The 12,315-nt window shown below is 36.5% G+C and overlaps 1 protein-coding gene across 1 annotated transcript; it reads left to right on the forward strand.

The window, feature by feature from the left end:
- The first annotated feature begins 729 nt into the window (after positions 1–729).
- Positions 730–10,799, forward strand: LOC132639156 (uncharacterized). Its single transcript, XM_060355640.1, has 5 exons — positions 730–1,001; positions 5,661–5,922; positions 6,009–6,205; positions 7,353–7,540; positions 10,076–10,799. The coding sequence occupies exons 1-5, from the start codon at positions 907–909 to the stop codon at positions 10,360–10,362; spliced, it is 1,029 nt and encodes a 342-aa protein (XP_060211623.1). The 5' UTR covers positions 730–906; the 3' UTR covers positions 10,363–10,799.
- The last annotated feature ends 1,516 nt before the right edge of the window (positions 10,800–12,315 follow it).

Below are 12,315 nucleotides of genomic sequence, written 5' to 3' on the forward strand. Positions count from 1 at the left end.
CAAGATTGAAATGCGAAGACTCCGACATCTGAATATTGGTCTTCGTCAGGGGGAGTGAAATACGCGTTGTACTCTTTTTTCCTTAACCAAGTTTTGTCCCATTGGGTTTTCTTGGTAAGGTTTTTAATGAGGCAACTCTCAAAGCGTATTACTAGATATGTGTACTCTTTTTCCTTCATTGAGGCTTTTTCCCACGAGGTTTTTCCTAATAAGGTTTTTAACGATACACATCATCTATGGACATCCAAGGGGGAGTGTTATGAAATATAGAATGGATGTCCACTACACAAATATAATGGTTCTTCCATTATCTTCCACCATATTAATGGTTCTTCCATTATCTTCCACCATATTAATGGTTCTTCCATTATCTCATATATTGAATGCATATGTAGCACTATAAATAGAGGCATAAGTTTTCATATGTAATGTACTTAAAACACATTTTGGAAGAATAATAAAATCTCTCCTCTTTGTCACTCTATGTTTATAGTTTTCATCCTTTAATATTATTACTCTTTTAGCTTAATTTTATAACAGGAAGCATATTTTGGAAAATTTGTTTTTTCAACCGAACAAAGATTAAAAAAAAAAAGTTTTTATTTTCCCAAAAAACTCTTTCCTCAAATTTTACAAAGATATACGACACCTAAGATAGTCACACGTGGCATGTGGTGAAACGCCAGAGAGAGTGATAATCACGAGATTCTGGTCTTCGCTCACCTCACTTATCAAATCTCTCTTGGTTGTGTTCACGTCCTTCATTCATCACCTCTTCAATTATTTTGTATATAAAAATTCACTTACTATGCTACCTGTTACTTTCATCCCTTCATTTTAATTCCTCTTTCAACTCTTCTATTTTTTTGTTTTTCTCCTTTTGACTTTCATTTCTCACCATTTCCGATGGAAAAATGTCGTTTGCTTCTGTTACTTGCCGTAATTTCTTCTATTTTCCGGCTTCTCCATGCTACCGACGGTGATGCTGATCCGATTTACAAGTAATAATTTCACCTTTAATTCATGCTCAAGTAGTCTCTAGCTAGCTTATTGTTGTTTCTCAACTATCGATTTACTATGTTAGCCTCTGAAATATATATATGTTTGATTTTTGTCTGGTAATTTAGCAGCAATTGGCACAGCTTGATTACTGAATGAATCACTAAACGATTAAGGGTGGCTCGATGAAATTAGTGGCCTAAAGCTAATTTTTAATAAGAGGCCTTTGTTTTCCCCCCCCCCCTATTGTTTACAGTGTATGTATCCTTAATAACATAAAGTCTTTGATTTCATGTACAAAACACTGTTAAATACCTTTTCGTTGTTTCTGAACTACTATCAATTTACTAGTGGTTGATACTTTCTAAGTTCCAATTTATGTGACACTATTTGATTAAAGACGGAGTTTTAAGGAAAAAAAGGAAAGACTTTTGAAAATTTGTGGTCCAAAACAAGTCTGACATATTTGTGTAGTTGTAAATCATAAAAGGGAAATTTTAAAGTTAAATTGTGTGGAAGGTGACATTCTTCTTTTTTGTGCTACTTTCACCTGCTCAAGTATTCTAGCTTTCTTATTGTTGTTTCTGAAGTATCAATTTACAAGTGGTTGATACTCTCTCCGTCCTAATTTATGTGGCACCATTTGACTAGGCACGAAGTTTAGGACTTTTGGAATTTGTGGTCCAAAACAAGTCTTACCCCATGTTTGGATGGTGGTTTCCCGTGGTTCATTAATGTATGGTTTTCTATGAAACCATGTTTGTTTTCATTGTTCTTAAAATTATGTGGTATGGTGTTGTAAACCTGTGGTTCATCCCACGGTTATATAAACATGAAAAGTCTCAATTTTTGTAACCACAGATTTAGTGGTTTTTCCGTGGTTACATATTTCATTTCTCCATTATACCCCACCCTCCACCATCCACCCCAACCCACCCCCACGTCACCACTCACCCCCGCCCCACCCTTCACCATCCACCAGGGGCGGACCCACGTGTTGCCAAGTGGATTCAATTGAACCCACTTGGTCTGTAAATCTACTGTTTATGTAGGGAAAATCATCATCACATTTTAATATATCAAACCTTTTGAATCCACTTGACACAAAGCTTGGCTCTGGCGCAGCGGTCAAGTGGGTTCAAAAACACCTTCAGAATGCGGGATCGAACCTCTTTAGACACGCTGTATGTTGTATTTTGTTACTTTTGGCCAATTTTCCTGCTATGCTACAAAGATCAAAGTATTGGCCAACAAAAGTCAGTTAATGTTGATTGGTGGTCAACTAGCTAGCCTTTATATTGTCTTTTTTTTTTCCAATGTCACCTTTTATATTTTGTTTTCTTACTCAAATTCAATAAAAAATAATTATATAAAATCTATTTTACCTTAAAGAAATTAAAATTTTATAAAATGAATTTTGATACTCTCTTTTATAGTTTTTTTGCTAAAAGATGCAACTATATTTGTTGAAATTATATATAGTTTATTTTAATATAGTTAATCAGTTTATATTAGTTTTTTAGTTTACAACTTTTTTGTATCGTCTTTTGTTCGTAAATAACAAAATTGGTCATTATGAATGAATTTTGTTAAATTACATAGAGTTAATAGATTTTTTAATTCTTGTTGAAGTAAAACTCTTTTAATTAGATAGTTTTTCTTAAAAAAAAAAGTAATAGGTTCTTTGTAATTTTTTTTCTCAAGTTGTTTTAAAAAAAATTGAGGGTTGAGTTTAAAATAAGTCTATTTTGAGATTACATTATTAACCAAAAAAGAGGGGGGGGGGGGGGGGGGGGGATTGTTCTGCTTAACGCTGCTTAAACTATTGGTTATCAATCCTCATTTATTACGTCGTAATTGAACCCGCTTGTGTAAAATCCTGGGTCCGCCACTGCCATCCACCCCACCCTACCACTCACCCCCACCTCACCCCCGCCACTCACTCCCGCCACACCTTCACCCTATCACCCACACCACCCTCACTCCCAACTACCCCACTCCTCTGCCACCCACCCTCACCACTCCAACCACCACCCACTACCTCTCACCACTCCCTAACCCCACCCCACAACCACTCACCCCCACCTACCACCCACTATCCCCACCCTCATCCCCCAACCACCCACTCCTCCACTACCGCCACCCACTACCCCTCACCACCTCCCACCCCCACCCCCACCTTACCACCCACTACCCCACCTTCATCCCACAACCACCCACCTCACACCACCCACCCCTCCACCACTCCCACTCACTACCTACTTATTTTTTAAAGTTCCTGTTTTGTTCTTTACCTGAGTTTTATTAATATATATAAACTAATTTCTAATTTAGAGTTAAGGATATTTTAGTAAACTTACAAGTTATTATACAGTACCATACAGTCAAAACAAACAATACAAATGTTATTAAACCACAACAAACGATACAGTCTATCCAAACATTGTGTTCATTAATACAGTACAATACAATACAACACCATACCGTACCATACCATACTGTACATTACTGAACCACGTGAAACAACCATCCAAACAGAGGGTTAGATAATTGTGTGGCTGTAAACCATCTCATTAAGTATAAAAGGGGAAATTTTAAGTTAAATTTTATAAATATGGATATATGACATTTTTTTGGACAGATTAAAAAGAAAAGCGTGCCACATAAATTGGGACAGAGGGAGTGCTATGTTAGCCTCCAAAATATATGTTTAATTTTTGTGTGGTAGATTATGTAATTCATAACTTTGGGGAATTAGCAATTGGCACAGCTTGATTTGCATTATGAATCCACATAAACAATTGTGCGGAGGAAAGTTTTTAAACGTAGGAAAAGCATTTTTTGGAGTCATGTTGTGTATAAAAGTAGGTGACATATGGTAAATTTATGAGGCGCAGGATAGAGTAGGAGGTTAGTATTTTCAGGTTAGTTTGGATATTAAAGAGTGATAATAATGTTAAAGTTCAAGTTGAAATAAGTGATATGGAGTAAGTTTTGGGATATTTTTCACTCTTTTGGTAGAAACATTTTCCGTCATACCAAACACTGCTAAACACCTTTTCTGGAAATTAAAGCCCTTTTCTTTGTTCCTGACATATCGCGATACATTATTTTCTTAAATTGATAAATGAGTCATTGGGAATTAGAGGTGAGGTTGCTGTATCACTTGATTAGTGTATGCTTGCGCATACATATGGAAGATAGAGAGTTGCCTATGTATTGTTGACATCTACATTTTAAGGAGAAATACAATGGTCAATGATTTATTAGCTTGTGCAATCTGTATTTCTTCGGCCGTGGAATTTGCGTCCTTGCTAATCGAAAGAAATGGACTTGGATTTCTAGAGTAACCTGTGGAATCAATTGATCTTTCTTGTTGAAAGTCAAAAACCTTGTATATTGTGCGTTACACTCCATTTGGATCATTAAAGATTTACCATGGATTAAAATGCTCTGTGGTCAAGGAACCTGTTACTATTGAGAACTTTTTCTTTTTCCAAATAAGCATCAATTAGACACAACTTCAACCACATAGATATTCTTTAAGAGCTTCTATCTCTTGACCTTCGGATTGAACTTCCTAAAATTACAAGTCATACAACTGAGTGATGTCGAATGATGGCGGTGTTTGGAATAAAAAAGGGTTAAAGTTTGGTTTTGTTTTGTTTATGTTTTGAGAAATAATGTGTGGTTTGTTTGGTTCTGGAAGAATTGCATGTGTCATGTTGGAAGATTTATTTTTGGAAGGAATATTTGGTCTTTACTCTTTTTGGGGTTTCCGGAGGAGGTAACAGCATTTCCGCAAAAACAAAATCAATGAAAACAGTTTTTTATAGGCCCAACAATTCAAACCAATATAGGTTGGATCAGGAAAGTGCGCTATAACCGATTTAGACTGTGTATCTATTAGGCATCTTTCGATCATGTTCTTCTTAGTATGGACCAGATATTAATTTTCCACAATATTTTATCTTATGGAGTGAATTGATGCCAGTGAGCTGCTTTTTTACTTCATAAGGTTACAAATTAGGAGAGGCACCGTCAGGTCCTCTAGAACTGTGGTTAGTTGCGGACCATTACTCGTAACAAAGATCTACATATTTCAAAATTGAACATAACTTTACAATTGTAACATTTGACTGTTAGAAAGCCCACATAACCTAGGCTACTATGGCTTCTACAGTCCAAAACCCAACCGAAGTATGAATAGCCGCAGAAGCTTCAAAGATCAAGAGTGATCCCAAGAACCAGTGATAACTGAGGGTCCATTATGTTTTGACCAGACAATTGATCATGGATGTGTTAAGCTCATTTTGGATGTGGAACATGACGACTAACAGCTATTTATTCTCACATGTATAAAGTTAATGTAATTTTCTGCTTATGTTCTAGAAATTTCCAGGCAGAATCATGAACTGTAAATGGCAGTATATGCATATAAAACATACTTTTTGAAGATTTTTAAGCTTCTAGCCATCCTCTGGACTATAGTATACTTAAGATTATTGCAATCACCTAGTAGGGCATTGCTTTCGTTCCTGCTAATAGTTTTATGGGCTGGATTTTGATTGAAATCCGAGTATCTGCTTGTTTTCTGCTGCAATATTTTTAGTGCGACTCTGTTTCATGACTTCTGATCATTGAATTTATTGGTTTCACAGAGCATGTGTTGGTCACTGCAAGGAGACCGGATGTATGGGGGAAAAATGCTTTCAACATTGTAACTTCTCTTCTGGGGAAAAACCAATTGATGGTCCATGGTACCTACAGGAACCACTTTATCTGAGATGGAAACAGTACGACTGCCTTAGTGATTGTCAATACCACTGTATGCTTGCCAGAGAGGAAGAAAGGCAGAAACTTGGTCTTAAGCCTATCAAATATCATGGGAAATGGCCATTCCGGCGTGTCTATGGGATCCAGGTTCTTCACAAAGTTAGATTAGTTTGTTTACTACATCTAGTATCTGATATAATTCATTCATCTTAACACAGTCTTCTCCGAACCAGGAACCTGTTTCTGTGGCTCTCTCTGCCTTTAACCTTGCTATACAATTCCATGGATGGGTATCCTTTTTTATTCTAGTGAACTACAAGCTACCTTTTAGCCCAAAGAACAAGCCATATTATGAATACACCGGCTTGTGGCATATTTATGCAATTTTATCAATGAATGCTTGGATCTGGAGTGCTGTTTCCCATAGTAGGTGAGTTTCCATTCTTTATATTTCTTTCTGATTAGTAACCCTTACCTACTGTAAACTGCATAAATTTAGTTTAAGCTGACATCAAGTGGTTTGAAACTGTCTTCTGAAGTTGTGGTAGTTCCCATTTTTTTAGTATAGGCTTCTCACTAAAAATGTTGTTACAGGAAACTGTACGAGTTTCTTCTATTTGTAGAAACTTTCTCCGTTGCTTGTTGGTTTCCGAATGATGTTGCGTGCCATCAGATATCATATGTGACTACGATGCTGCTGTGAATAACTTTGGTTTATGAGGAGTGAAAATGACAATTATGCCTTTTGCATTTTTATTTATAAGTGGAATGTAACAGGGTAGTACTGTTTGGTGCATGTAAATCTTGTTTTTTCTGAAGAGTATTTTTTTTTTTATTGAATTGTGTGACTTCCTCATTAAGCTTACACTAGGAGAGACAGGACACTTATATTTAATTAAATGACTCCCTCCATTCCATTTTTATGGCACTATTTCCTTATTAGGCCGTTCTGAAAAATGACAGTTTTCTAAATTTGGAAAAAATAATTTAATTTCCCATTTTACCCAATGACAAGTTTTTACTGCCACAGAAATATTCGGCATATTCAAGATCACAAGTTTCAAAATTCTTATTAGCCACACAATTGTTATGGTATATTTAGGACCACAAGTTTCAAAAGCTTCCTTTCTTTCTTAAAGTTCGTGCTCAGTCAAACTACGACATATAAATTAAAATGGAGGGAGTATGTCTTAACATGTCCCTGCAAGTGGTTTCCTGATTTTTTCCTTTGGTGAAACACGTGGAAGTACCTTTAGTTAACAGATCGTGGTAAAACTTGAGCCAAGGATCTTTCTGCTGTGATACCATGTTGAATTGTATTATCATTTCATCTGGGCTTAAGTTATTAAAGAGGGGACACTTTTGTTATTCAGTTAGGCCTTAGCACTTCTAATTCTAACTGTTGTTTAAGACTGCCTACATTTGTAACTTTTCAGAAAAGTTACACAAGGGTCTTTGTTATAGTAATAACCATGTTGGGTAACTGTGACACTATTCTCTGAGTCATTATGCTGCTTTGTTCTTGCTTACAGTTTCTCCTTTTTGATTGTCCTATAATGTTCTGGAATTAATTGCAGAGATGTAGAATTTACTGAGAAGCTGGACTATTCGTCCACGGCTGCATTGGTTGGGTATTCTCTTCTTCTTGCTATATTGCGAGTCTTCAATGTGAGAGATGAGGCATCAAGGATAATGGTTGCTGCTCCCCTTGTTGCGTTTGTGACAACCCATATCTTGTATCTGAACTTTTATCAACTCGACCATGGTATGTCCCCTTTCAGTATAACTTTCTGTTGAACAATGCATGACTGGTACCTTATTTCCTGCTAGGCCTGGAAACGATACATCAACTCCTTGGATAATTGTAGCATCATTTGTCCCAATTTGCTCTGGGTCAACACCTAGGATCTTTATATTTTCAACTTCTGCAGTATATTAAAAAATGCAAAAACTTGGTCAAGTAACTTCCTATAGTTTCTCTGTAAAAACATAATCAAGTGAATCGTGACTAGAGAGGGAGGCTGTAGATGTGGGTAGATGATTGAATTTACTTTCAAGTTATTATGCATGTCCTTTTGGATGTTGAGTAAAGAGTCATGAAGATTGTCAATGAATTGGATCTTAGGACAGGTAAAATGCTGCATCTTATTTTGTATCCAGTCTGCCTTGATGAGGTTGAGCGCCTTTTCCCAAGGGCGTTGTTTAAGATATCAAATGGGTGATTTGTGGGGTGCCAACCCCTGTAAAGGTAAAACAAAGATTACAGACAACTTTCTATATCTCAACTACAGCTGACCATTAGGCTATCTACTTCACCTACCTACTTTGATCTTAGTTCAATTTGTGATTCCTCAAGTGTTGGTCCTAAGGGTGGCAAATGGGCGGATTGGTCTGAATTTAGGTGGGTTAAAATGTGCTGCATCATCAAATGGGTCATTTCCCAACCCTGCCCAAAAATTGCTCTGAGATGAGATGGGTTAAGTGGGCTAAACAATGGGTCATAACCCAACCTTCCCAGCTCTCACCAAGTTTTAATTTCTTTGTTTGTTTTGTTACAATTTATTTCATTATCAAACAAAACTCAATAACGAAAAACTACTTCTTTATTATAACTATATAACATATCTAACAAAAAAGTTTTTTAATTCAATATTTAACAAGGTTTCTCTTGGGTCAATTTGGGCTAATTCGTAGGCACAAATTAGCCCAACTTCCAGATGGGGGCTGAATTTTGCAGGGTCAAGATGGGCTGACTTTTGCATGCCCCAGTCATTAACCCACCCAAACTTGGACTGGTTGGCGGGTCATGTTTTCATGGGCTAATTTTGCCGCCCCTTGTCCTGATGACGTAGCTGGATTCCACTTTTCAGTGTTCCTGAAACTGGCTTAGACTGCCTATCTTGCCTATCCTTGACCTTAACTTTCAGGTTATTTTGCGTTTCCTTTGGGTTGTTAAGTAGAGTGACAGAAGAATGGTAATGAATGAATATAGCTAAGAAAAACGTAAAAAGCTGCATCTTAGTGAATCAAGTTTGCCTTGATGAGGATGGTGTCACGCGGTTATCTTGTCCTGGGAGCAAGGACACGTGCAGATTGTTTTTATCATATATATTCAGATTTCAGCCACTAGCGAAACAAAATAGAAATTACTCAAACAAAGAAAAAGTAGACCTGAAATTCAATTTGTTCTTTAGTCATTTAACAGTTATTGAATCTATGAGTTGAATGTTCAATTGCTATCATGAAGTGTTTGATATAAAAAAGCAAACATGTTGTTGAGTGGAAACTACTCTATCAAGAGTAGTAAAAGGCTAATTGAGGGAGTTCTTTCTCTGCTGATTGTCCATTTTTATCCTCTACCAATATAAGATTCAGTTTGTCCACGCATATGTTGTCAAGTTGCCATTTTGACTCTCCATGAAACAAATTCATGTTTCTAGATAAACTTTGAATAAATTTTCGAACATCTGCTGTAATACTAATATTTCCCTTTCCCCTTTTTGATAGTGGTGCACTACTGATGCTTCTTGTAAAGCATGTGTACCGTGACCATGACATATACAGTAATCACAACAACAACAACATACCCAGTGTACTCCCACAAGTAGGGTTTGGGGAGGGTAGAGTGTACGCAGATCTTACCCCTACCTTGGCAGTTAGAGAGACTGTTTCCGATAGATCCCCGGCTCAAAGTACAGCAGAAATACGGCAATACAAAAACATATGTAGCAACAATGTCAGGATAGTAAGAACACTAAAGTAGAAGCGACAACAAGTAGTAATAGAAAACTAAGAATAAGAAATACGAGAATACTAAAATAAAAATGACGAAAATAATACTGATCCTACCGGAAAGGAAAATAATACTTATACAGTAATCACAATTTTAGAAAATACAAGGCACTATAAAATAGACGTTACATCTTAAAAATCAGGACAGAGGTGTCTAATATTGCATCACCTGTCGTCAAACTTTAGGTCATCTTGCTTTGGTACATTAATAATAACATTGGACTGTCACCTTTTTTCATTTCCTTGTTTACCTTATCAAATACTAATATGACCTTGCACCTGGGTTGGGAGGGGGATTGGTATAGAGAGACAGAGAGAGCTGAGACCAACTTCAGACACATTGAGGGAACATTTTTGGTGGTCAAATTAGTGCCCCATGTGTCATGTGGTCATCATAGTTGCAGGGACCCTTAAAATTACTGATTATGTTTAAGTGGTAGCTCTATTTGTCATGAGTTTGTTACATGATATGAGGCGTGGAAACTGAAGCTGTCAGATTACCTTGCAGGATTAAACATCAAGGTGTGTGTTGCTATGACAATGCTGCAGTTTGTCTTATGGGCGGTCTGGGCAGGTTTTACTCGCCATCCATCACGCTGGAAGTTGTGGCTTGTGGTGGCTGGTGGAACCCTTGCTACACTCCTTAAGATATATGAGTTTCCTCCCTATATGGGATATGTAGATGCTGATGCTTTATGGCACGCTTTCGCCATTCCTCTGACCTACTTGTGGTGGAGTTTCGTAAGGGATGATAGTGAATATGGAACAACAACTGTAATCAAGAAAGCGAAGTAGAATGAGAAGCATATTGTAATTGGTAAAAGGTGTCCAAAGTGATTTCCATTCAGGTCTTTGTTAGTTTTTGGTTGGTTGGCTCTTTTTTCTTGCATGTCCGCATTTCTTGGAAATGCTTGGCCATGCGAGTTTCGCTTTTTCCAACTTCAGTAGGACTAGTTCAGATGCATTTTTTGATTTGCACATCTTTCTCCAATGGTCTTGTTGTAAAACGTATCTGCAGTTGTACTTATGTGATCTGTAGCTTGTATTCTATACATTCATATTCAGGGAGGAGTTCTTACCTTGGGCACAGCATGCAGTCATTTTGAGCTCCTTGAGAGAATTAGTTAAGAGTGGTTTCTGTAATTTTAAATGGTGTTGGATATGTGTTAATTTTGGAGTTCCCAGTGCTTATAGTTTAAACTAGTTTCTTAGACACGTGCATTGCACGTGTATTTCATGATTGTTAGATATCGTTTGAATTCTTAAGTTTTGTTAATGCTGAATACATATTCAACTTAACAATATTCTTGTTCTTTAAAAAATGTTTCAATGACATATAACTTACATATGAAATATGAACAATGTCGGCAGTGGCGGAGCTAGGATTAGAACTAAGGGGGTTCAAAATTATAAAGAAGTAGATAAACAAAGTAGCTAAGGCAGTTTAATATCTGCTATGTATACATAGAAAAAATATTATTCACCTTATATATACAGTGTAATTTCATGCAGAAGGGGGTCCGGATGAACACCCTTAGCCCTTACTGGCTCCGTCCCTGAATGTCGGTTATAAATGCAAATACATCACATGTAGAAGTTTTTGTCTCGTCTTCAAGAAACCATAGTCTTCTTTCCCTTTCAATTGCATTCATATCGAGAAGTTGTCGTCTAACAAAAATAACATTTTGTGGATACTATACAAAAATCCGATGATTATTTAGTAATTAAGTATCAAGGTACAAAAATTCAATTCTACAAATTTAAACAGCGGAAACAAAAATTCACTACTTTCAAGTTGAACAAGACTTTTACATACACTTAAATAAACAACACCCATTCTACTTACAATTATGATGCAATGAACCGACTTCATTCTTCTGTTCCATTACAAATGTAAACTTGCATTTTATGGTCAATAAAATAGTGATAAATATGTAATCGGATGCTCAAGAGGTAGAAGACCAGATCTATGAAGATAGTGATAAACTATAAATAAAGTAATGCTAATACCCTTGATAAATATGTAATCGGATGCTCAAGAGGTAGAAGACTAGATCTATGAAGATAGTGATAAACTATAAATAAAGTAATGCTAATACCCTTGATATGGATACAGTGTGTTGATAGAAGTTCCTATTTGCCAGTTGTTGTGAACGATATCGGCCCGAAGGGCACGCTTGGAGGTATTGTTAAGAATGGGCATGGACTATTATTTATAAAGTAGCCCAACACTAAATTAAGTGGCCTTGTATGGAATCCAGAGAGATAAATAGCAACTGGTTGGAGCAAAATAGGTTATGCGTATGGTTACGAAGAAACTATCTTTTTTCCTCTCATCCCGTTTTTCAGATTCTAACCTCTCATCCTCATTCTTATCTCTATCCTAAATTACTTGATTTCAGCATTTCTCATTGTAATTCAATAGTTTTGAGTGTTATAATTATAATTTGGCTATCACTGAATATATATATTTGTGCTGACATTTGCTATTACTTTTATGCTTTTAGAGGTACCAAACCTCTTGTCTCTACACCCTCTCTCGTTTTAATTGGGCTAGTTTTCTCAGTGGGTTTAGGAGAGAAATAGTGCGCTGCATATTCAATTCAAGTTGTTGTGTTCGATATTAGAGCAGACACTGACGTGCCAACAAGAAAGTCACTGGATGAGAAAATGACTGTCCCTTGGATTGTTTTTTAGACTGCTGGCACTTAATATCTACTCTTTGGTACACTAATCTACTTCCTTTCT

Source organism: Lycium barbarum, chromosome 1, assembly GCF_019175385.1.
Source record: "Lycium barbarum isolate Lr01 chromosome 1, ASM1917538v2, whole genome shotgun sequence".
Taxonomy (NCBI): Eukaryota; Viridiplantae; Streptophyta; class Magnoliopsida; order Solanales; family Solanaceae; genus Lycium; species Lycium barbarum.